This window comes from Amphiura filiformis, unplaced genomic scaffold (genome assembly GCF_039555335.1).
Source record: "Amphiura filiformis unplaced genomic scaffold, Afil_fr2py scaffold_21, whole genome shotgun sequence".
Taxonomy (NCBI): domain Eukaryota; kingdom Metazoa; phylum Echinodermata; class Ophiuroidea; order Amphilepidida; family Amphiuridae; genus Amphiura; species Amphiura filiformis.
In genome coordinates this window covers 1,329,451-1,354,388 of record NW_027305485.1, presented here as the reverse complement: position 1 = coordinate 1,354,388, position 24,938 = coordinate 1,329,451, and the positions used below count along the sequence as shown (strand labels likewise).

At 35.9% G+C, this 24,938-nt stretch overlaps 1 protein-coding gene across 1 annotated transcript in view; it reads left to right on the top strand.

Moving 5' to 3' along the window:
• The first annotated feature begins 9,998 nt into the window (after nucleotides 1–9,998).
• The window catches only part of LOC140143341 (uncharacterized), a 31,467-nt gene continuing 16,527 nt past the window's right edge, over nucleotides 9,999–24,938 (top strand). Inside the window, exon 1 of the mRNA XM_072165197.1 lies at nucleotides 9,999–10,096. Within this exon, the coding sequence (XP_072021298.1) occupies nucleotides 10,094–10,096 (3 nt within the window). The 5' untranslated portion in view covers nucleotides 9,999–10,093. The remainder of the gene's footprint in view (nucleotides 10,097–24,938) is intronic.

The following is a 24,938-nucleotide window of genomic DNA, read 5'->3' as shown; positions in this document are numbered from 1 at the left end:
ACCATATACCCTAAACAGGTACCGTAAAATAGGGGTAACTTTGGTCGGTCAAATATATTTTTTTAAATGGTCATATTTTCGTACAGCAATATTGTTTTTAGTCATATTTGGTGTCAAAAATTGTTAAGAAATCTGTTTGGAAGAAATAATAGTCGCTCATGTGTAATTTCCTTGAAATTTACGAAAAAAGCGAGATTTTTGAACAAAAATCAGCATTTTTTTACATTTTTTCAGAAAAAATAAAAATCGATATTTGTGAGCAAGGATGTGTGTTTGATTAATTTTGCAAGGTGTCAAATGTCACAAAAAACAACAACTTGCCCATATTCAGCGAAGATCAATTTTTTTTGATTTTTTTTCCTTCATGGAATGTAATACTGTGACCAAAGGCGGGGTAACTTTGGTCAGGTCATTTTGAACCCCTAGGGCACCCTTACAAAATTATTAAAAATCTTTTTCAACTTCAAGGTGTAGAAGGAACCTTAATGTCACAAAAAAGAGTTAATTAGAAATATAATTGGTTTTGTTTGGAAGCAGTGGTTTAAAAACTCTGAAAAGTGCCCAAAGTTACCCCCATTTTACGGTAACATGCGCCTGTTTTCACACCCTAAACAGGGATTTTATCCAATTTCATACCCTAAATTTCGTTTCAGCGTACTATTAGACATTGCAATTTTGGTACCCTTTTTTCCGATTGTTCATGTTTTTGACACCCTAAACACGATACGCGCGTATCGTGCCTACTCACGAAAAACTACCCTGGTTACGCGTTTTTATTATCGCGGATGGTGTACAGGCGCTAGGCCACAATGGAAGTGACCCCGGGGGTCAAAGGCCCCAAGGGGCACTCCCACTTTGGAGGTGACGCGTATGTAGGGCTGTTAAGACCCCCCTTTTCAGCGTTGCTGTCACCCAAAGACCCCATATTTTTTTACGAACACATGCTCTGTCACACGAAGACCCTCTATTTTTCCATTTGATCTGTCACCCAAAGACCCTTACAAGTTCATTTTGAACAGCAACTTTCATTTATCACTGATTTTGTTACTTATTTTGAAAAAAAAAAAATGAAATTTGAAGACATTTAGGACTAGCAATTCGATTTTCGAGGTTTCTGTGGCGCTGTTTTGGCTCTCATCCAAAGATGCCATTTAAAAAAAAGTAATGTTCTCACCCAATGACCCCATATTTTATACATTTTACTCTCACCGAATGCCCCTTAGTGCGAAAGTGCCAGCCCTACACCTATATCCATATTGAAGTGCCCCCGGGGGTGAAACATGTGATTTTCATGTTGCTTTGATTATAAGAGACTTAGAACAACTGCATTTTTACTCGCCTTTTTACTAGCAACTGAGTCCTTATTAGTGGTCTCACGCCAGTGATTTTACAGTTGTGGGAGGACAAGATGTTGATTCAGCTATCAACTCTAGCATTTTGACCGAATGCCTCACCTTTTAATCTAATGGCACATTTCAAACTGTATATTTTATTTTGATACACCCTGTATAGTATTTCTTTCGCTAATCGTATGCATTTTTTGCTTACTCATGTTTCCGTTACAGACAATGCCAAAAAGACGTCCACGTGAGTGGGACTACTTAATGCCGCATGTATGTAAATATTGCGGGCAGAGATTTTACAACAAAGTGTTACGATATTTGTCTCATAAAAGACACCATGAAATGGGAATCCGTCCTTACTGGTATGACTACAAGAGCAAAGCGAGATATATGACGTCCATGGCTCAGCAGACGAAACGCAGTGAATGCAATATGCAAAAGTCAAGAAACAAACAGCAGAAGAGAAACAAGGCAGGACTTGAAGACACGCATGAACCATTCCAACAGCTTAACAGGAAGCACCAAGATGGAAAGAAAACTTCAAATAAGAATGCAAAGAAAGGTGTCACTATTTCTAAACTCAAGACGAGGTGCGGAAAACAGCTACATGATAGGCAGGGTAAACGGAATCATTGTAAACGTATCGATCGGCCAAGGAATTACGACAAACATTCAAGGATTTCTGTCGCATCAGGGGAATCACCCACGAGTCGAAGAAGACACTACACAAAAGATAAAGGATTAAACAAGGAAAAACATTTTGCATGTACATTTTGTAACAAATGTTTCACAACCTCGGGTAATTTGAAGAGACATGAACGTGTTCATACTAAGCCTTTTAAGTGTACATTTTGCATTAAAAGCTTCACACAATCAGGTCATTTGAAGGAACATGAACGTATACATACTAAAGAGAAGCCTTTTAAATGTTCATTTTGTAACAAAGGCTTTACAACGTCAGGTAGTTTGAAGAAACATGAACGTATACATACTGGAGAGAAGCCTTTTAGATGTACATTTTGTAATCAATGCTTTGCACAGTCAGATTACTTGAAAAAGCATAAACGTACACATACTAAAGAGAAACCATTTAAATGTACATTTTGTAACAAAGGCTTTACACAATCAGGTCATTTGAAGAAACATGAACGTATACATACTAAAGAGAAGCCTTTTAGGTGTACATTTTGTAACAAAGATTTCACAGCGTCAGGTAGTTTGAAGATGCATGAACGAATTCATTCTAATGAGAAGCCTTTTAAGTGTACATTTTGTAACAAAGGCTTTACACAATCAGGTCATTTTAAACAGCATGAACGTATACATACTCAAGAGAAGCCTTTTAGATGTACATTTTGTAACAAAGGCTTCACAACCTCAGGTAGTTTGAAGATACATGAACGAATTCATACTGAAGAGAAGCCTTTTAGATGTTCAATTTGTGACAAAGGTTTCACAACGTCAGGTAATTTGAAGACACATGAACGAATTCATACTAAACAGAAGCCTTTTCAGTGTATGTTTTGTAACAAATGCTTCACAATGTCAGGTGATTTAAAGACACATGAACGTATTCATTCTAATGAGAAGCCTTTTAGGTGTACATTTTGTAACAAATGCTTCACATCGTCAGGTCATTTGAAGGAGCATGAACGTATTCATACTGGAGAGAAACCTTTTAAATGCATATTTTGCAATAAAAACTTCACAACGTCAGGTCATTTGAAGATACATGAACGAATACATATAAAGGAGTAGCCTTTTAAGTGTATATTATGTAACAAAGGTTGCACAACGTCAGGTAATTTGAAGACACATGAACGAATACATATAAAGGAGTAGCCTTTTAAGTGTATATTATGTAAGGTTGCACAACGTCAGGTAATTTGAAGACACATGAACGAATACATATAAAGGAGTAGCCTTTTAAGTGTATATTATGTAACAAAGGTTGCACAACGTCGGGTAATTTGAAGACACATGAACGAATACATATAAAGGAGTAGCCTTTTAAGTGTATATTATGTAAGGTTGCACAACGTCAGGTAATTTGAAGACACATGAACGAATACATATAAAGGAGTAGCCTTTTAAGTGTATATTATGTAACAAAGGTTGCACAACGTCGGTTAATTTGAAGACACATGAACGAATACATAGCCTTTTAAGTGTATATTATGTAAGGTTGCACAACGTCAGGTAATTTGAAGACACATGAACGAATACATATAAAGGAGTAGCCTTTTAAGTGTATATTATGTAAGGTTGCACAACGTCAGGTAATTTGAAGACACATGAACGAATACATATAAAGGAGTAGCCTTTAAAGTGTATATTATGTAACAAAGGTTGCACAACGTCGGTTAATTTGAAGACACATGAACGAATACATAGCCTTTTAAGTGTATATTATGTAAGGTTGCACAACGTCAGGTAATTTGAAGACACATGAACGAATACATATAAAGGAGTAGCCTTTTAAGTGTATATTATGTAACAAAGGTTTCACAACGCTAGGTAATTAAGGAGAAAGATGAAAGAATGCATACTTTAGAGAAACCTGTTAGATTTGTAACAAAGGCTTTACACAATCAGATCACTTAAAAAACATGTAGGTACGTATACACAGAAGCCTTTTAATAAATATTTTGATAAAACTGCACAAACTCAGGCAATTTGAAGGCACATAAACGTATTCATACTTGCAAAAGGCCCTTCAGTGTAAAATTGGTACCAAAGACTTCACACAGACAGGTACCTTGAAAGCGCATCACGTTTTCATACAACGAGATGCATGTTCACACTTGAAGGAACATGAACGTATTTCCACACGAACGATAAGCCTTACCATAAGTATACATGTTGTAATAAAGGCTTCACAAAGTCAGGTCATTTGAAGAAGCATGAAGTGTATGAACGTGCTGATCACATTCTCATTACACATGTTACATGTACTACATTACATGAATTACCTCTGATCACAGTTACTATTGAATATACCTCTGATCACATTTTGTACTACCTCTGATCACAGTTATTGTTGAACTACTTCTGATCACAATTTACTGTTGCACTACATGTGGTTACAAGCTGTTACAGTTAATGTTAAGTGTTGAACTACCTCTGATCACAGGTATTATTGAACTACCTCTGATCACAGGTACTGTTGAACTACCTCTGATCACTGAACTACCTCTGATCACAAGTACTAGGTGCTGTTGAACTACCTCTGATCACAGTTACTGTTGAATTACCTCTAATCACAGGTAGGCCTACTGTTGAACTACCTCTGATCACAGGTATTGTCGAACTACCTCTGATCACAGGTACTGTTGAACTACCTCTGATCACAGGTACTGTTGAACTACCTCTGATCACAGGTACTGAACTACCTCTGATCACAGGTACCAGCTGCTGTTGAACTACCTCTGATCACAGTTACTGTTGAATTACCTCAAATCACAGGTAGGCCTACTGTTGAACTACCTCTGATCACAGTTACTGTTGAATTACCTCTGATCACAGGTAGGCCTACTGTTGAACTACCTCTGATCACAGGTACTGTTGAACTACCTCTGATCACAGTTACTGTTGAATTACCTCTGATCACAGGAAGGCCTACTGTTGAACTACCTCTGATCACAGGTACTGTTGAACTACCTCTGATCACAGTTACTGTTGAATTACCTCTGATCACAGGTAGGCCTACTGTTGAACTACCTCTGATCACAGGTACTGTTGAACTACCTCTGATCGCAGGTACTGTTGAACTACCTCTGATCACAGTTACTGTTGAATTACATCTGATCGCAGGTACTGTTGAATTACCTCTGATCGCAGGTACTGTTGAATTACTTCTGATCGCAGTTACTGTTGAATTACATCTGATCGCAGGTAGGCCTACTGTTGAACTACCTCTGATCGCAGGTACTGTTGAACTACCTCTGATCACAGGTAGGCCTACTGTTGAACTACCTCTGATCGCAGGTACTGTTGAACTACCTCTGATCACAGTTACTGTTGCATTACATCTGATCGCAGGTACTGTTGAATTACCTCTAATCACAGGTTGGCCTACTGTTGAACTACCTCTGGTCACAGGTACTGTTGAACTACTTCTGATCGCAGTTACTGTTGTAGTAATGTATCTGAGGATGTCTATTTTGGAATATCTATGAAAAAGAGAGGTTTTAAAATTGGTTCCATAAGGCCCATTCCATGTCAACTCAGGGATGTGCACCTGCAGCACCTCTTCAATTTTTTTTTTCTGTGTGGTGGTAGATATTGATGAGAAAGTAAAATCCCGAAAATTTGAGCTTCATACTCCATTTCGTTTTCCCGTGGCATCAATTTGAAATTTAGAGGGGTCAGCGTAAAAAATGTGTCGCAACGCGAAAGACGATGTTTGGAGGTCCATGAATGTATAAAGGGAACCATTTACAACTTTGAAAAGTATGTATCCTGGGGTACTTATCTGTGTAGAATTCACATCGGGCAGCAGAAAACGTGGAACTCCGTTACTTTAGAAGATAGAGGGCCCTCAAAATGCAACTTCGTCCATTGGACCAACTTTCAGGGGGATCAAAACTCAAAAAGTACAAATAATTTTACTGTCCATATCTCAGCTAAAAGTATTTAATAGGCTCAATACTCTTGATCAAGAGTAAGTCCTATTAGGGCTTTTGAGCTGAAAATAATGGACAGTAAAACCCCAATTTTACATTTTTTGTTTTTGGAGTTTTGACCCCCAAAGTTGGTCCTGATGGACGAAGTTGCATTTTGAGGGCCCCATCATGGGTAATATCTCAGCTAAAATAGAAATTATTCTGACCCCCCAAAATCTTCAAAGTAAAGGAGTTACAAGTTTTCTGATGCCAGATTTGAATTCTACACAAATAAGTACCCCAGAATACATACTTTTCAAAGTTGTAAATGGTTCCTTTATACATTTATGGACCTCCAAATGTTGTCTTGCGTTGCGACACATTTTTACGCTGACCCCCTAAATTTCAAATTGATGCCACGGAAAACGAAATGGAGTATGAAGCTCAAATTTTCGGAATTTACTTTCTCATCAATATCTACCACCACACAGAAAAAGAAAAAATTGAAGAGGTGCTGCGGTGCACATCCCTGGAGTTGACATGGAATGGGTCATAACAGAGAATTAACAGAAAAGATGCATCCATACATCTTCTCTGAAATTAATTTGGCGAGTCATGGTCAGGGTGTTTGTGTACAAAATTCTGTTTCAGTTCTTGGTGGTTTTGATGTCAACAGGCTAAAAGCTAGTGAGCATGCGCATTTGTTAATGATCATGCATTTAAATGTGGGTGACCCGATTGACAGTCTCATCCCCACTTAACCCCATCAAAATGCAGATTATGGTATCAGGTGAAAGGTCATATTATTCTCATACTCGTATTGAAATTAGGTGTTCCAAATCGGTATATTTAATTATATTAAATATTCATTTCAACACATCACATCAAAGGCTCCCATTCGACGCCCCATTCCTTTTTGGGGCGCGGCGCCCCACTATTGGCTGGAATTTGAATATTACTTTAAATTTCGGTCTTTCTAGGTTAACTTTGCATCTGTTTTGTTTAAAAGTATGTGCTACTGAATAAACTATAAATATGAATAAACTTGGTTTTGATTTTGATTTTATTACTTTTTACTAATATGCATTTAATGCAAGTAAAGTACTTCTATATAGAGCGGGAATTAATGCTTGAAATACAAAATTGGCCATGCGTTTTGAACTGGTAGATTTTCGCGTGACATGAAAAGTTCACTTTTTCAGTTCCGCGAAATGCACCAATTTTCATTTGATATTAATTATTTCAGTAACTGTGTATGCTACCATAGGAAAACTATACATATTCTGAGGGGAAATTCCACAAGGAAACCAAAAATGACATTGTTTTTTATGTGGGGTTAATGGTTAGGGAGATATTGCAAGTAGAATGTGAGATTTTTCATGAAAATTTTTCAAAACTTTGTGTGATATTTTGTTTTTATCTTATACCCCACATCAAAAAGAACATTATATTTAAGCTCTATAGAGCTAGAGCTTTCCAAAAATGTATACTTTTACTATACTACCTGCTATAGATTTTCCATGGCGCAAACATTTTGTCGGAACGTAAAAAATATACGAATTTGTTCAAATTCTGGTAATGCTCTTGATAATACTTGTACAAATAGTTACAATTTATGTTACCCTGGACACAAATTTGCACAAAAACACATACATACAATGTTTTCTAACTGATTGATAACTAAAAATTTAACCAATGCCTAATTACCTTTTGTACAATTGGGCATACCGGCACTTTAAAGATCTAGAGTCTAGTAAGTTACATGGAAATGGAACATATATGATGTCGCATTATATCTGTGGGCTTCAGGTCAAGTCACCCTGTAGTGATATGGGCCAAATAATTCCTTAGTGCTTTAAGTTTAAGATCAGATTTGATTATTTAAATTGCAAGTTTTGCACAGCACTTTTGTCACTTTCTTTTGCATAAGGCTCCATCCACCCCCTTGGGTAACTTACAATTTTACACGTCAATGTTGTTTTTTTAAACCATTTTCTTGTAACTGACTGTAGGGACAGTCTAAAGCTTTTTTCAATTGCACTTTTAAACAGTATTAATTAATAATTTTACCAGCCACAAGACATCAACGACAGAAAAACGATGATTACAAATTTTACCGCATTATATATTTCGCCTTTTCTGCATGGCAATAACAGCCGCAATTTCACTTCAAGTTCAGGGCTCCAGTTTCCAACCTCTAACTTATAAACCTAAATTATACAGTATGCCTAATCTTTAATGCCAATGATGAAATAAAAGTTGAATTAGCTGAGTTAAATCATTTTAGGTAGGTTACTAGCTATAAATTTGCTGATTTCTATTCCAAACCAAATTTACCGCGTGGGAGCACACCGCGTGGGAGCCACGGCTCCACCCTGTGACTTTTTTACCTAAACAATCATAACTCACATAGTATGTGCAAAGTTAAGGTACCATTTTAAAGAGCTCATCAATAGCTTTAATTTGATATGTAATTTACCTATGCAGGGTATCATGATGTGAACTAAAATTGAATAAGAATGTAAAAAATCTTGCGCCAATGTCACGGCTCCAGGCTATCAGTGTACCAGTTCAAAACACATGGCCAATTAATGCTTTCTAAAAACGCTTTTCAAGATACGGCGCTATTACGAACACAGAGGTGATTCGTGAAGAGCGGCGTAATTTAATGGAATAAATAGAGACAGCATTTAAACGCGCACGCATATGACACATATTTGTCCAATAAACATAATAAGAGAGAGCGAGAAGACTGGTTTCCACGGTAAAGAGCCTGGTGTCCGATTTCTTGATCCAAAAAGCTGCTTTGTCGATCAAGGAACCAGAAATTCCATCGAAAAAAAAACGGAGCGACCGTTTAAACAAACAAACAAAAACAAACAAAAAACAGAGGTAGGCCTAAGACTATCCCTGGATAATCAAGCGCGGTAGTAGCAATTGACATTCGTCGTATTATGTTATTTAAAACATTTACCTTTAAAAATCCTTAAAATACTGTGCGTATAGTCTTGTCATCTTTGTTTGAAATACAAAATTAATGGGTTAATAAAAACACCCAATACACTGTGACTTTTGTGTCGCTTAAACATGCTAAAACAAGTTCAAATGCTCTTAAAACCTGATATCCGCGGCGACTTTCCGTTAACTCAATAACCAGGGGTCCATTTCACTAACTAATATGTCTCGTTACGCATACCCAATAGACGAAATCCCTATTACTTACGAGGTGTTCGTAAGTAGGTTAAGTGAAATGTTACTTACGACTCGTCGAGACTTACGATTTCGAGACTTACGAAGCTTCAAGTTGAGTGAAATGGACCCCAGGCATGCAACATTGTCAGGTATTACAACCTACCGTTAGAACTTATATCATATGTCCACTTGGATAACAATCCTTAAGAATTAAATATGCAAACCTATATTCTGAATAAAATAATTCTGCTCCAACACCCTCCCCCCCTCCCACAACATGATTTCCTAACAATAGTAACCGAAATTGTGACTTTATTCCTTTTTATTTGAAACCTATCCTCTTACATCCCATGCAGTACGATTTTACACCTCTCTCACTGTAATAGATATGCTTTACATTTCCTAATCTTTCTATGCTAATGTTACATTATTGTTTTAAAGAAGAAAATTGTACCCAGACGGTTACATTTCAGCACATCACATCAAAGCTCCCATTGGCTGCCCCATTCCATTTTTAAAGGAATTTTTATTATAAAGGAATTTTTATTCAATCATAAATATTCCAAAATAAACATCTTCAAATATATAAAGCTGAAAGTTTTTCATCGATCGATCGATCGATCGAACGTGATAGCTAGTTCATCCTTAATCAATTGATCATGTTATTTAAATAACAATAGGCATGCATCGTTGTCATGAAAGTCAAGTAGGATCATCTGAACGCATCATCCATGCATGCTGTTGTCAAGCGGAATAAGCTTGAACCAGAAGAACTTAAACTACCAGTACCAGAGTGTCACTAGTTGTTGTCTGTTACCGGGGTCTGTTATTTACCCCGTGTTGCGGTCTTTACTTGCGGACATTTAATGGTGTCGTTGGTCTACGTTGATCATCGTGAGTAGAATTTTGGTCAAGATATCCTTGAGTTATTTCGTAAAGACGGTGCGTGTGAGCATGGTGAGTAACTTACATTGGCTTTAAAACCTAGGGGGCCCGTAAAAAGTGAAGAAAAGATACTTTAATTACTATGGGGCAGTAGAAGCAAAGAAAACGGACCTCAGAATTAACATGATTAAGGGATCTGGAATGAGCGTTTTGAGCGTTTCGACAGTATTTTTTAGGGGACATGAGAGCACCTCAGACGTATCGAATTGCATTCTGAATACGAAGTATGTATATCTGATATCAAATAATTTTCATTTTTTGAAAATCACGATATAATACAAATTTTATGACATATTATAAAAAATTGATATTTTTCACATTTTTGATATATAACAGTCCTCGAAGTAAATTTTATAAATCTAATGATATATTCTTAAAGTGTATGTAGTAGCTGGGAGGAAAAGCCGACGATCAATTGAAAATTTTGACCTTTCATATTGAAGATATGGATTTTTTCCCAAAAGCCCTAATTTTTTTTGGTGTTTTGGGGAAAAAAATCCATATCTTCAATACAAAAGGTCAAATTTTTCAATTGATCGTCGGCTTTTCATCCCACCTACATACACTTTAAGTATAAATGATTTGCCATAAAATGTGTATTACATTGCGAATTTCAAAAAATCAAAATTATTTGATATCAGAAGGACATTCTTTGTATTCATAATGCAATTCGATATGTCTGATGTGCTCGAATGTCCCACAATAAATACTGTCCAAACGTTCATACCCCTTCCCTTAAGGTATATATCTTTTTTTTTTGTGGCTTATTAAGTGTGAATATAGATAAGGACCACACGGTCGACGGAAGAAGGGGGTCAGCAAAATCCACTCATATTAGGTCTGTGATACACCACATTTCGCCATAATACATTCTAGAAACGCTTGCTGTTAGAATAAGAAAAATTTTAATGCTAATTTATTGCACATTCTAGGGAAGCGTGGTTACCTTTTTAAAATAACCGAGTGAGAGGGTTTTCAAGAAAATATTTTTCCTGTCAAAACTGAAGCATCCTCTGTATAAAAGAAAATATGAATATTAACTGCACATCATATATAACGATTCGTGATACCCAATTGTGGCACATTTGATGTCGTTTAAGAGGCAGAGAATTTTATTTCAATTTTATATACGCCAAAATATTTTTTTAATTGAGCAAGAATAAGGATAGAAAAACCGTTGAAAACTATATGAATATTACATTAGACCCAACCAAAGATTACTGTTTCGTTTTTATGGCAATCTAATCTTTTATTTCCTGAAAAAACATTTTGGGTCTAATGTCGAATATTCACATACTTGATCAAAACATCGAACGTTATACAAGAAAATGGTAGGTTTTCCTCTATAGTATTTTACTGACCATGGAAATGTACTGAGACACAAGCACGTGTCAAAATCGATATAATGTATTGTCCATATAGACGCCCAGTTATCATGTTTATTGTTGGATTTTTTTGTATAAAACACGCAGTTAACAACAATTGAGCGCTAATAATACACATAAATGTTTTTAGGCAAATAAAATTCCAAAATATGGTACGTTTTCTGCCTTTGCTTGTCACGTGGTAGGCCTATGTTGAAGTTGCGATTATATCTTCAAATAAGTTTCAAATGAATTCCAACAAGACAAGTGGCCGAGTGGTCTAAGGCGCTGGGTTCATAGTGTGTCCAAAGCAGTCCGCCGCCGTGAGTTCGAACCCCGCCTCCGCTAAACTTTAATGAAGTAAAATTAAAATTAAAATTAAAATTTTACTTTAAAAAAATTTCATATTGGGGAAATGTGACTGGCAGAATTTATGTATGGCGTGGAGTGGTGTGGGTCTGTGACATTCCTATGGTAAACTCATTCTCCCAGTGCAGTAAAAAAATTACAGTGTTTTTACTTTAAGAAAAACGCTAAATGGAAAAATATGCATATGGTCAATTCTCGCTATTCACAATAAGGGCGCCGCCAGCGCGCTGCAGCGGTTTGCGATGTATTTTGTCACGTGTTCCTATGTAATAGCATGGTAATATTCGTATTGCGCGTACTTGGATGTCGACCTTTTCCCATGATACATCACGATTACATCGCAAACCGCTGGCGGCGCCCTTATTGTGAATAGCGAGAATTCCAAGCAAGCTCGCCCAAATTGTCAAAATTTAAAAATCATGCCAAGTATGTGATTTTGGTCTCATATAGCTATATTTTCTGAAAACATACTTTTTTTCTGAGGAAATGGTGTTCATTGTTAGAAAAACACCCTAATTTGCATAAATTTGCATGTTCTTGACTGGTAAAAGCAGCAAAACATAAAACACAACAGCTGCTCTGTACTGTAAGATTTTGGAAACAAAGTATGCATGTGAATATAAAGTATATAAGTAACTCAAAATATAAACACCAGAAATGTTCATATTTTATAACATGCATCTTCGTCAGCATCGTTTGAGAATTAATTTTTCGATTGAAAGCATCATTCCGCAACGCAAAAGTATCATTTATTAGCACTGCGATTTTAAAACAAGGTTGGGTTTCATTAAAATTAGAATGCAAAGCAAATTTATTCATCCCTATCCAATGAAACAAAAATAATTTTCAAAAAGTCTAATTTGAAGTTAAATTAATTAAAGTTGCATCATTCCGCAACGTTGCGGAATGATGCGTTATTCATAATGAACCAGTTTGAACAAATTTAACACAATTTTGTGCTAAAACATTCTGAAATGCATTGTACAGAACTATCTTCACAGTATCTGATGTTTCACCACTACCTGAACCATTGTAAGTGACATTTCACCCACAAAACCCCTTGCATCATTCCGCAACGCGATAAGGATTCATGGATTGCAAGGATTTTTTTTTAAATTTACGATAAAATAAAAACTGTGCTGATTTTTTCTTGATAGATGGTGATAGTTGTTATGTTACATCCTGTGGCTAACATCCAGTGCCAAATTTCACTTCCAAGAATTTTAGACTAGCAGAATGTTGACATAATGTTAATTTCGGAATGTGACCCTGCAACATAAATTATCAGATAAAATACTACGCGGTAATTATAATTTTTGGATAAATATTGATATTTGTCATGTAACATAATTAGCTAAGTATATAAAACACAATTTACTCAAATGTATTGATATTTTTATTTTTATTTATCAAATATGGACTGCTTTTCATTTTATATGGGATTTTACACACAGCATCATTCCGCAACACTCCTTGCATCATTCCGCAACGTGACCCACTGTCGGAAAATTTGGAAACGATGCCCAAGAATTTTTTTCAAATGGATACTGGTAATTGTTAGTTTACATCCTAAGCTTTACATTAAGTGGAAAATTTAATATCTCAGATTACTAAACTCACAGAGTTTTGCCAAAAACGTTTTAGTGAAAAAAATACTGCTCCCATGCGCATCATTCCGCAACGCAAAGTTTGCATATGCATATTAGGAAATTAGGGTGGTTTGGAAAAAATTCTCCTACCTAAATCATTCACTTACCAAAAATACTTTGCCATTATGCTATTCACCTTGTGCTGTTAATACATGTTTGGCTGCTACAGTACGAAAGCAGTCTGCATCATTCCGCAACGCTTGGAATTGACCCGGGGAATTGACCATACCGTATTTCACCAATTTTGTTCGGCTTATAAATACACCTTTCTTAACATATGGGTCTGCCATTCCTTTCTTTTTCGTACTAATATTATAAAATGAGATTGTCAATAGAGTTATCTTAATAATATCTGATATATGAAATATCAGTGTTTCTAATTTTGGTAAAAAAAATGTGATGCATTTTCGCTATAACGTGATTTTTTTGCCCAAAAGGGATAAATTTGGATGCTCATTTTTTTGGTTGGACAGCGACTTCAAAGAAACCTTTTATTAATGGTACAATCAACACACTTTGGCCCCACATAAGCAAAAATAAAAACATTGTGTTCTGGCTTGCTAATGCTAGAAACACCACAACAATGTTTGCATTGTTTACAAACTCAATGTTCCCTTTAGTGCGTAATAAACAAGGACTATATGGTCAACGGAAGAAGGGGGTCAGCAAACCTCACTCATATGAAGTCTATCACATTCCTATGATAAACTTATTCTCCCAATGCAATAAAACAATCACAGTGTTTCTAGTTTAAGAAAACGGCTTAATTGAAAAAATGCATATTTTACCAATTTTGTCCTGCTTACTAATACACGTTTCTTAACATAAATTATTGGTCTCCTACTCCTTTCATCTTCCAGGTTTCGTACTATGAGATTGTCAATAGAGTTATCAGTTAATTATGAAATATCAGTATTTGTAATTTTGGAAAAAAATGTTACGCATTTTCCCTAAAACGTGATTTTTTGGCCCAAAAAGGATAAATTTGGATTCCCATTTTTTTGGTTGGACATCAACTTCAAAGGAACCTTTTATTATGGGTACAATAAACACACTTTGCAGTTTGCACCCACATAAGCAAAAATAAAAACACTGATGATGTTAGAAACACTACAACAATGTTTGTATTGTTTATGAACTCAATAATCCCTTTTAACAGGCATTAAAGGCTTTGCATACTCGCCCCCCTATAGACAAACATCCCAGGACCCTCCCCTTACCATGACAGACAATTCCCCCACTCCATTAGATAGGGGAGACCGGGGCGTGTCCGCCCTATTTTCTTCAATCTCGCCTAGAGAGGACAATTCTCATGTTAGAAGGCTATAGTTTTTACATTTTTAAGCTGTATACTATAGCTAAATACTACCACATTTGTAAGGACATAGAGCTTTCAGTATCGGCAGGAGAAAGGAAAATAAAAAGGAAAAAAAAAAAGGACTTGCCCCGTGCTGGGGTAAGTTCGCCCTGATAAAAAGAAAAGGTTATACTATTGTAAAACAATTTAATAAATTTAATGCAAACGTTTAGTAAAGGGTATATTAGGCACCCACTCTCTTCCAAAGAGTCTACTAAATTTATTGGAGGGGTTTAATGTAAGCTAATAAATGTAGGGTTCCAAAATGAGCAAAACCTTTATTTACAACTTCGGCATTTATGGTTTTAGGGCATAAACGGTGGTATGAGTAATACTGATACCACTTAAGGGGTGGGGTATGAACGTTTGGACAGTATTTATTGTGGGACATTAGAGCACATCCGACATATCGAATTGCATTCTGAATACGAAGAATGTCCTTCTGATATCAAATAATTTTGATTTTTTGAAATTCGCAATGTAATGCACATTTTATGGCAAATCATTAAAAATTGATATTTTTGATATTTAACAGTACTTGAAGTAAACTTTATAAATCTGATGATTTATACTTAATAATTTGATTTTTTGAAATTCGCAATGTAATGCACATTTTATGGCAAATCATTAAAAATTGATATTTTTGATATTTAACAGTACTTGAAGTAAACTTTATAAATCTGATGATTTATACTTAAGGTGTATGAAGGTGGGATGAAAAAAGCCGACGATCAATTGAAAATTTTGACCTTTTGTATTGAAAATATGGATTTTTTTCCCCAAAACACCAAAAAAAAATAGGTCTTTTGGGGAAAAAAAATCCATATCTTCAATATAAAAGGTCAAAATTTTCAATTGATCGTCGGCTTTTCCTCCCAGCTACATACACTTTAAGAATATATCATTAGATTTATAAAATTTATTTCGAGGACTGTTATATATCAAAAATTTGAAAAATATCAAATTTTAATAATTTGTCATAAAATTTGTAATATATCGTGAATTTCAAAAAATGAAAATTATTTGATATCAGAAAGACATGCTTCGTATTCAGAATGCAATTCGATACGTCTGAGGTGCTCGCATGTCCCACAAAAATACTGTCGAAACGCCATAAACGCTCATTCTAGATCCCTTAACAAGTTATCTATATTTTGCATAATACGCCGATGGGGCGAGTCCGCCCGGGAGTCCGCCTGGGGAAAACACAGGGCGGACTTGCCCCTTCACATACAGGGCGGATTTGCCCCAACGCTACTTTTTTTCTTTACCTCGTGTTATGCCTACTAAACACAATATGTCGATCTTTTAATTCCATAATATGTTGGGCAAAACGTTCACCTTCCAAATAAATATAAGAACGAAATGTGGCGAGATGTGTCAGACTGTCTTGTTTCCTTGGGTACTTAGCTATGACGTGTGCCAGCTAATTACATCATTATTGTACTTTTCCAGCAGTCACGAGATCAGAAACATTGGGTGGGCGGACTTGCCCCGAGGGCGGACTTGCCCCGGTCTCCCCTACATGTAGTCCATTGAAATTGTGAAAACCAAGGGGGTTAGGGGGGTTGAGACCCCAAATGAGTTGGTTAGCAAACTCAATTCCTCAAAAGGAGAGTTCAAGCTCCCCTAAAACCAACTCCATCCAAACAGAGAACACCCCTACCCCCAAGTGTCGAATTGAAAATTTGAACTGGTAAACACAATTTGTCATCTTAATTTTGGTTTGCACAATTATCACCGTATCACACGGTCGAAATGATGACTACCAGAATTGTTTTTGTCTTTGCCCCTTCAGATTCGCCGCTGAACATGTACCATACCGAACACCCCCCCATGTACATGTAGATTAAGAAGATAACCTGACAGTGTACCATGCGCGTATTTTTTGGGAGGGGGGTTTGGGGCGCCAGCCCCTGGGGTAAAAAAAGAAGAAGGGCGGCAAAAACAGGGGCGGCAAAAACGAAGGGGCGGCAAAAAGAATTAGTAAATAAAAAAGGGCGGGAAAATATGATTAAGCATAAAAATACCTAAAAGTATTCAGGCCTGTCATATTTAGGCCATATACATATGCAGTACAATAATTACTAATTTTGAGCAAAATAAGAAACAAATCAGAAACAAAATATTAAAACAAAGGTGCATATGAGCCGACTCCACCCTGACATTGTTTTAGTTGAGCTGTTATAACTTTTGAAGTGTTTTTGCTGTATTAAAAGTTAAGGTTTCTATTCAAAGCAATTACTAATAGCTTGAAGTGGATATATAATTTACCTATGTAGGTATAGTAATTAAAAATTCAACATTTTTGCAAAATATTCTGCGCAAATGTCCGGGCTCCAGCCAATAAGACCCCAACTCACAACGCATGGCCCCAGCAAACACAAAAACGTTTTAAAAACGTTTTAAATAAGTTATATTTTGGCTTTTGGTTTAGGTAAAAACGTTTTAATAACATTAAAATGTCGGGTTATATAAAGGTCATGATAACGTTTTAAAACGTTTTGTATGAAAACACGCTACAACAATATTTTTAAATGTTTTCAAAAAATGTTATTGTAAACTATTTTTGCAAACATTTTTGCCAAACATTGTGTCAATACTTAAATAACATTATGCTAAAATATTTGAATCCAGCAAACACAGAAATGTTCTTAAAATGTTTTTTTTTTTTTTTCAAAACCTTTTAATAACATTTAAATGTCGGGGTATATAAAGGTCATGAAAACGTTTTTAAAACGTTATTGAAAATATATTGGGCAAACACAAAATATTTTTCGCAAAATATTTTTTCAACCCTAAAATAACATTCTGTTTAGAATGTTTTGTATCAAGTTTTCAAGAATGTTCTTGGAATGTTATTAAAACGTTTTTATACCCTTTATATAACCCGACATTTAAACGTTTTCTGTAAAACATTTTTGTTTGCTGAGCAGTAGATTATCAAAAAATGTTTTTAAGGTTATGAAAACGTTTTATACTCTTAATATACCCTTTATATAACCCGACATTTAAACATTTTCTGACAACCTTTTATAACCTTTTGCGAATGATGTCGAAAACGTTTTGTGTTTGCTGGGGCCACATACATACACAAGCTTGCACATCTAGGTTCCAACTCAAGTTTACTTCAAAGATGAATAACTTCACTCGAGAATCATCATTTCCTCCCTTCATGGCCCTTAGGGTCAGCTTATGTTGTACCAGTGTCAAAATATCCAAGCAACCTGAATTAGTTCATTCGGTATAATCTATTGTAGAAGTATTATTTCCATCTAGAAACACTGTAATGTTAATATTAAAACAATTTTTTTTTAAAAGATGTAAAATTTTCACCCGAGAATCATCCTTTCCCCCCTTCATGTCTCTTGTAGGGTCAGCTTATGTTGTACCAGTGTCAAAATATCCAAGCAACCTGAATTAGTTCATTCGGTATAATATATTGTAGAAGTATTATTTCAATCTAGAAACACACTAGATATTAAAACACATTGAGTAAATGTTTCTTGTAAAATAAACTTGACTTTAAAATTTGAATTATTTAAATTTTAATGTAATGCAATAATCCATTATGGTTTAAGCCATTTTGAATGTTATTATACCAGTAGGCCTAATATTTTCTTTGCTTTTTACGGGCCCACTACGGTCTCTTTTCTTTGCCTTTACGGGTCCATTATAAGGTCTGTTTTCTTTACTCTTTTACGGCCCATAAAAACCAAACAAAAGTAACGGGCCCGTAAAAACCAAACAAAAGTAACGGGCCCGTAAAAAACAAAGAAAAGAGACGTGTATTATAAAAAATACAAGATAGCCTTTGAAGCACACACTCTAATAAATATTTCACTTGAATTTACTCTTTGCTTTTGCCAAAATGATCATCCTCGATATAATGAAATCTTCGAGAAATCAGGGGAGTGCAGCTTAATCGTGGGAACACAAATTGCACATTTTCGCGCGCATTGTGCACTTCACTTTATTATTTGATCATTTACCTTAAAATTGGCAATTTTTCCGCGCTTCACACGGAGTTTGTTTCAATACGTCCAATCTGGGAGCAAAAGTCGCTAATTGGGATTGCGGTACAAATTTTAGCGCGCTTCGCGGTTCACCGGTTCATACTTGGATCATTTTAGCTTCAAATTGGCTTTAAATTGGCAAATTTGTGGGAGTTGTTCTGGGAGCACAATGCCGTTCAACTTGAATTGCAAATTTTTGCGTGCTTCGCGCGCATTTGTCTCCTTCAATGTTCATATTTGATTATTGGCAGCTAAACATGCCACTTTCGCTCCGCTGCAACATATGATCAAGGATTTTACACCAACCTCCCTCCCCCCACAATGAAATTTATGCCACTGTTGCCCCCCCCACACCCACACACACACACTTACGAAGTCCTGCACCGTCATCACTGATCAAAGGGGCCCGTGCGTTCACATTGCCCCGGGCCCGTAATGGCTCTCGACGGCACTGCCCGACTGTAAAACACATTACACTAGTCTTGTATATACCTACATAAGATTCATGTTTCAGACCTTGCTCGATGGTTATTATTAATTTGTGGGTGTGTGGGTGGGCCTGTTTTTATTTTTTGTTTTGTTTTTGTTTCTTTCTTCTTCTTTTTTTGCTATCTCTGTTTTCAAGTTGACGGATAATGTAAAAAAATGTGAAATTTAAGTTGTACCAATATTGATCGATGCTAAATTAATGATGCTGAATAAGATCATCTGCCAGATCCAGTTTTTCCACATGCAGCACCAGTTTTTAAAAGTTGAACTTGAAGATCATATGATGATGACAAATTATTGACGATGATGAAAATGGAGGTGCAATGTTATCCTCGGGTGAATTTTATATGGGAGAAAGACCTGGGGCACTCAACTATTAGAAGTGTGCCACTCGGGTCAGTGTTATACTAGACTGGGAAACTGATTAGGCCCTTCACATTAAATTCTTAGTTTACTGTTAACCGCCCGCGTCCAAAATTGAAAATTGCAAAATATTTAATTATTCTATTTTTATTTTGGATTTTCTCCTTTAAAATACTTTTAATGGCTTTTAATTGCTACTTTCTAACATGAACCATATCAACAATAATGATGAATAAACAAACAGCATAACTACACCTTATACTATGTGTAAAAGTAAGCATATTAATAGAATAATTAAATGCCGACTCCCGTCAAAACGGGTTGATAATTAGTTGTGAAAACTAATACTAAATAAAGAAAATAATAGATAATTAATAATTAATAATTAAAAGTCACCTCGTCCTATTTTTAAAATCATGAACAGTAAACTCAGAATCAATTGTGAAGGGTCTTACCCGGACTAATTTGAGAAGAATATGGCCTCGAGTTTCAAAATACACCGAGTGACGTTTTTTGATCAAGAACCTCGACAATCCAAGACTCTGTAAAACCAAATCAAGAATTATCTGGGATAATTACAACTAAGTATATGAAAGTTGTGATCTAACCTACCAGATGAATCATTAATTTCCTGACTATGATATTTAGTTGTGGGAAAAGATTTAATATCTTGGCGGGATTATTTCCCGCCACAAAAATTTGAAAAGTATGAGGTATTTTGTCAAAATGTTTTAATTGATAGCTGAATCAACACCTTGTCCTCCCACAACTGTAAAAATTACTGGCGTGTGACTATCAATAAGGACTTAGTGGATATTTTTGCGAACCTTGCAGAATTGTTTGGCAATCGTGTGATTGCTTTAAAGCACCAAATAGAATGGCCCCTAAGATCTCCTGATCTTATACCTCGGGGTTTCTTCTTGTGGGGCTATTTGAAATGAATGGTTTTCATAAGTCCTCCAGCAGACCTTGATGAACTCCAGATACACATAATGGCACAAGTTGACATACAGGCAGGACATAGACGTGGTGTGAATGTCATGTTGAGGAGCATTAACAGAGGAATGGTGGTCATGTCTCGGCCACGTGGAAGGCTAAGAATGTCAATTACTGTAAAGAAAGTGGTCAAACATGTTATTTTCATGTTGCTTTGATTATAACAAACTTCGCACACGGCATTTTTACTCGCCTTTTTACTAGCCACTGAGTCCTTATTAGTGGTCACACGCCAGTGATTTTAGTTTTTTAGAATTACCCAATTAAAAGCCAGTAGTGGTGACACATTTATCAAGTTATTCGGCTCAAAAGAGTGGTTTCTGAGCGATTTTACACACCAGACTTAAAACAAATTTGGAGCCGAATTCAACAAAGCCTCTAATAGCCGATCATCACCACTGAATGACTCTCATACCGACACACGCAATGTCTATCCTTTAGGGGCAAATTTCAAAGCAATTCCTCGCTTAGGATGTCTTTATTTGAGCAAAAATCCTCGCTTAGGGTCATTTTAGAAAGTCAATTCAGGCGGATGCTTACAACCCCCGGGGGCCACTATTTTGTTAATTCAATGCTTGATGTGTTTTCTAGACAGGGTCATTCACCACCTTTATTATTTTCATTGTTAATATCTGTGTCATCAGCATGCAAATTCCTGTTGATTGTGTCACAAAATCATGTACTCTAGCTGAGTATTATGCACAGGGTCATTCACGTGCTTTTGTTTACCTCATCATAGAGTCTATAAGCCCTCTGTGTTCTTGTGCTCGATCCCTGGATTTCGTTTGTTATTCCAGCACACATGGCTAGTTCATATATTGGCGTCCCCTGAGTAACTCATCCTGAGCTCATTAAAACTTTTTTTCTGTTATCACTGCCGAATCTTCATGATCTGGTTGGTCTGATATTTTTTTTATATATATATATTTTTTTTTTCTCGATTAGTATACTTTACTGTAGCTAAGTTTGTAGTTAATTCCTATTCTTGTAAATTAGCTGACTTGTATAGAATCAGCTACACAAGTTAATAATTGGCTAAGCTTATTTGCATATTGTATATATAAGCTTTTGTTTAATTAAGTAAGTTCATATATTTTTCTACCTTTTATATTTTGTCTTGTATGTTTACATGTCCGATCCTACTTCTTTTAACTCTGAACTAGTCTCTGATCTTATTTTCCATCCTTTTTCCTTTAATAGCTCACTACATCCGTCTGATGGTTCGTCTGATGATACCGATGTCACAAATGCTATTGAAGCTCGCTGTACCTACTATGATTCAAGTACTATCTCGAATCACCAGCCTAGCATAAATGACTGTAATTTATCTCTTTTCCACTTAAATTCCAGTAGCCTTGCTAAACACTCTAATGACGTCATTGACTATCTTTCTGTTTTAAACAACCATTTTGACATATATGGGTTCTCGGAAACCTGGTTTACTTCGGATGACAATTCTTTGCTTTGTGATTTTGGTGATTTCTCTGTTGAAAATTGTGTTGGAGAGGATCGGCGTGGTGGCGGTGTATCGATTTTCGTAAAGTCAAGCATCAATTATTCTATCAGACCTGATCTAGCCATCACCGCCGACGATTGTGACTCTCTATTCATTGAAACAACCCATAACTCCCAAAAGATCATCATTGGTGTTGTTTACAAGCCAGAGTATGTCATATTTTCTGATTTTATATCTTCTCTAACAAACACGCTCGATCTTGTATCTAGAGAGAAAAAGACTTGTTTTATTATGGGTGATTTCAATATTGATCTTCTTGTTCACGAGCACAATTCTAAGGTTTCTGAATTCCTCAATCTATTTTACTCGCATGATTACATCCCTACCATCACTCGACCCACCCGCATTAAAACCAACAAACACGGTCACACCTCTGCAACACTAATCGACAACATATTTACAAACGACATCACTAGCATCATCAACTCTGGTATTGTTGTCACGGATTTATCCGATCATTTCCCTGTCTTTATCACTAAACAAGCTGACAACAACAAGCCAATCGATACTACATTAACCCACCAACAGCGTCAATTCCACACGAGCAACATTAATGGTTTAAAAACGCGCTTTCGCTAGTTGATTGGCAGGTTGTTGAAAGTTCTTCAAACCCAGATGATGCATATAATATCTTCATTCGCAAGTTTAATGACCTTCTTAATATTCATTGTCCACTGAAAAATAAAACAATTTCTAAACGCAATACTCCTAAAAAACCTTGGGTAACTAAAGCACTTATTAAATCTATTAAAACCAAGGATAAACTTTACAAAACTTACACTTCAAAACCTAACTCGGAAAATAAAAATAAATACACTAATTATAGGAACTATTTAAACCAACTTCTTAGAATTAGTAAAAGAAATTATATTACAACTAAAATTGAAAATAATAAAAATGATACTAAAAAGATGTGGCAAACACTAAATAACTTATTAGGCCGCAATAAAAAATCTAAACTGCCTGAATTTTTTGTAGATAAAGATGGCACTAAATTAACCGATAATAAAGAAATTGCTGATCAATTTAATTCATTCTTTGCCAACATAGGCATTTCACTGGCTAATAAAATTCCCGATCCACCTCCTGAGTTTAAGCATGCATTCTCTTCAAACAATAACCCTAATAGTCTGTTCTTATCTCCTACATGTTCTGATGAGATCATTAAATTAACTTCCAAACTTAAAAACAGTCATAGTTGTGGTAATGACTGCGTCAGCAACAATCTTCTAAAACAAATCATTCCTTCCATCAGCCCCATACTTGCACATATCTTCAATCTATCACTCTCCACTGGCACCATACCATCAACACTTAAAAAAGCCAATGTCACCCCTATCTTCAAGTCTGGTGATAAACATGACTTTACCAACTATAGGCCCATCTCCATTCTTCCAACCATTTCCAAACTTCTGGAAAGAATTGTATACATCAGGATTGAAGATTTTATCACCCGCAACAATATACTAACCAAACATCAGTTTGGTTTTAGACCAGGAAGGTCCACCAACATGGCAATAAATGATCTCTACTGCAGGATTACTGGCAATCTTGATCAGAAACTGCACACAATTGGCATCTTTTTGGATCTCAGCAAGGCCTTCGATACCATAAACCACACTATCCTTCTTGATAAACTTTATCATTATGGTATCCGGGGCCTTGCTAATGATTGGGTCAGAAACTATCTATCTGGAAGAAGCCAAAAAGTCATGGTTAATGGTGTTTGCTCTCATTCTTCTGTTGTTACCTGCTGTGTTCCCCAGGGATCAATTTTGGGCCCTCTTCTTTTCCTCCTCTACATCAATGATCTTCCCCGCACCACATCTATTCCACATTTTATATTATTTGCTGATGACACCAACATCCTTTTTGCACACCATGACCCAAAATTACTTGAATTAACTGTAAATAAAGAACTAAAAATAATATCTAACTGGTTCAAATTAAACAAATCGTCACTAAATATAAAGAAAACGAATTATATTGTATTTAAAAATAAGCATAATAATAAACCTCATATTTCGTATGATATAAAAATAGATAGCACGCCAATTGAAAAAGTAAATACAACTAAATTCTTAGGCTTGCTTATAGACCACAACCTATCATGGAACTCCCACACACAACACATTTCAAAAATAGTTTCCAAATACAACGGTATCATTCGTAAGGTCCGGCAATTCATCCCCTCATCCCCGCCCTCATCTTCCCTTTTCACCCTCTATAACTCTCTTGTTCTTCCATACATGTCTTATGGTGCTCTTGTGTGGGCTGACCCCAACAACACTAACTTACATTCGCTATTTCTTCTTCAAAAGAGAGTTATTAGAACTTGCACATACTCCCTATGGCTTGCTCACACTGATCCTCTATTTTCCTCCCTTCACACTCTAAAACTCTATGATATATACAAACTTCAACTTGGCTCTTTTATGTATCAGTTTCATAATGGCCTTCTCCCTCCAGATCTTCTACATGACAATTTCTTTAACGTAGATGTATCTGCTCATTCTTATAATACGAGTCATGCCAATGAGCCATTCATCATCCATACCAACACTATTCTTGCTGGCAATACTTCTAAAACCAGAGGACCCCTTCTCTGGAATACTATTCCTCTTAACATCAGACACTCTGTGTCCCATGTTGCTTTTAAAAGCAAGTTGAAAAAATCTATGATTCTTGAGTATGATTCGGCGTAGCCGCTGCCTATCCTCAAAGCATTACGGTAC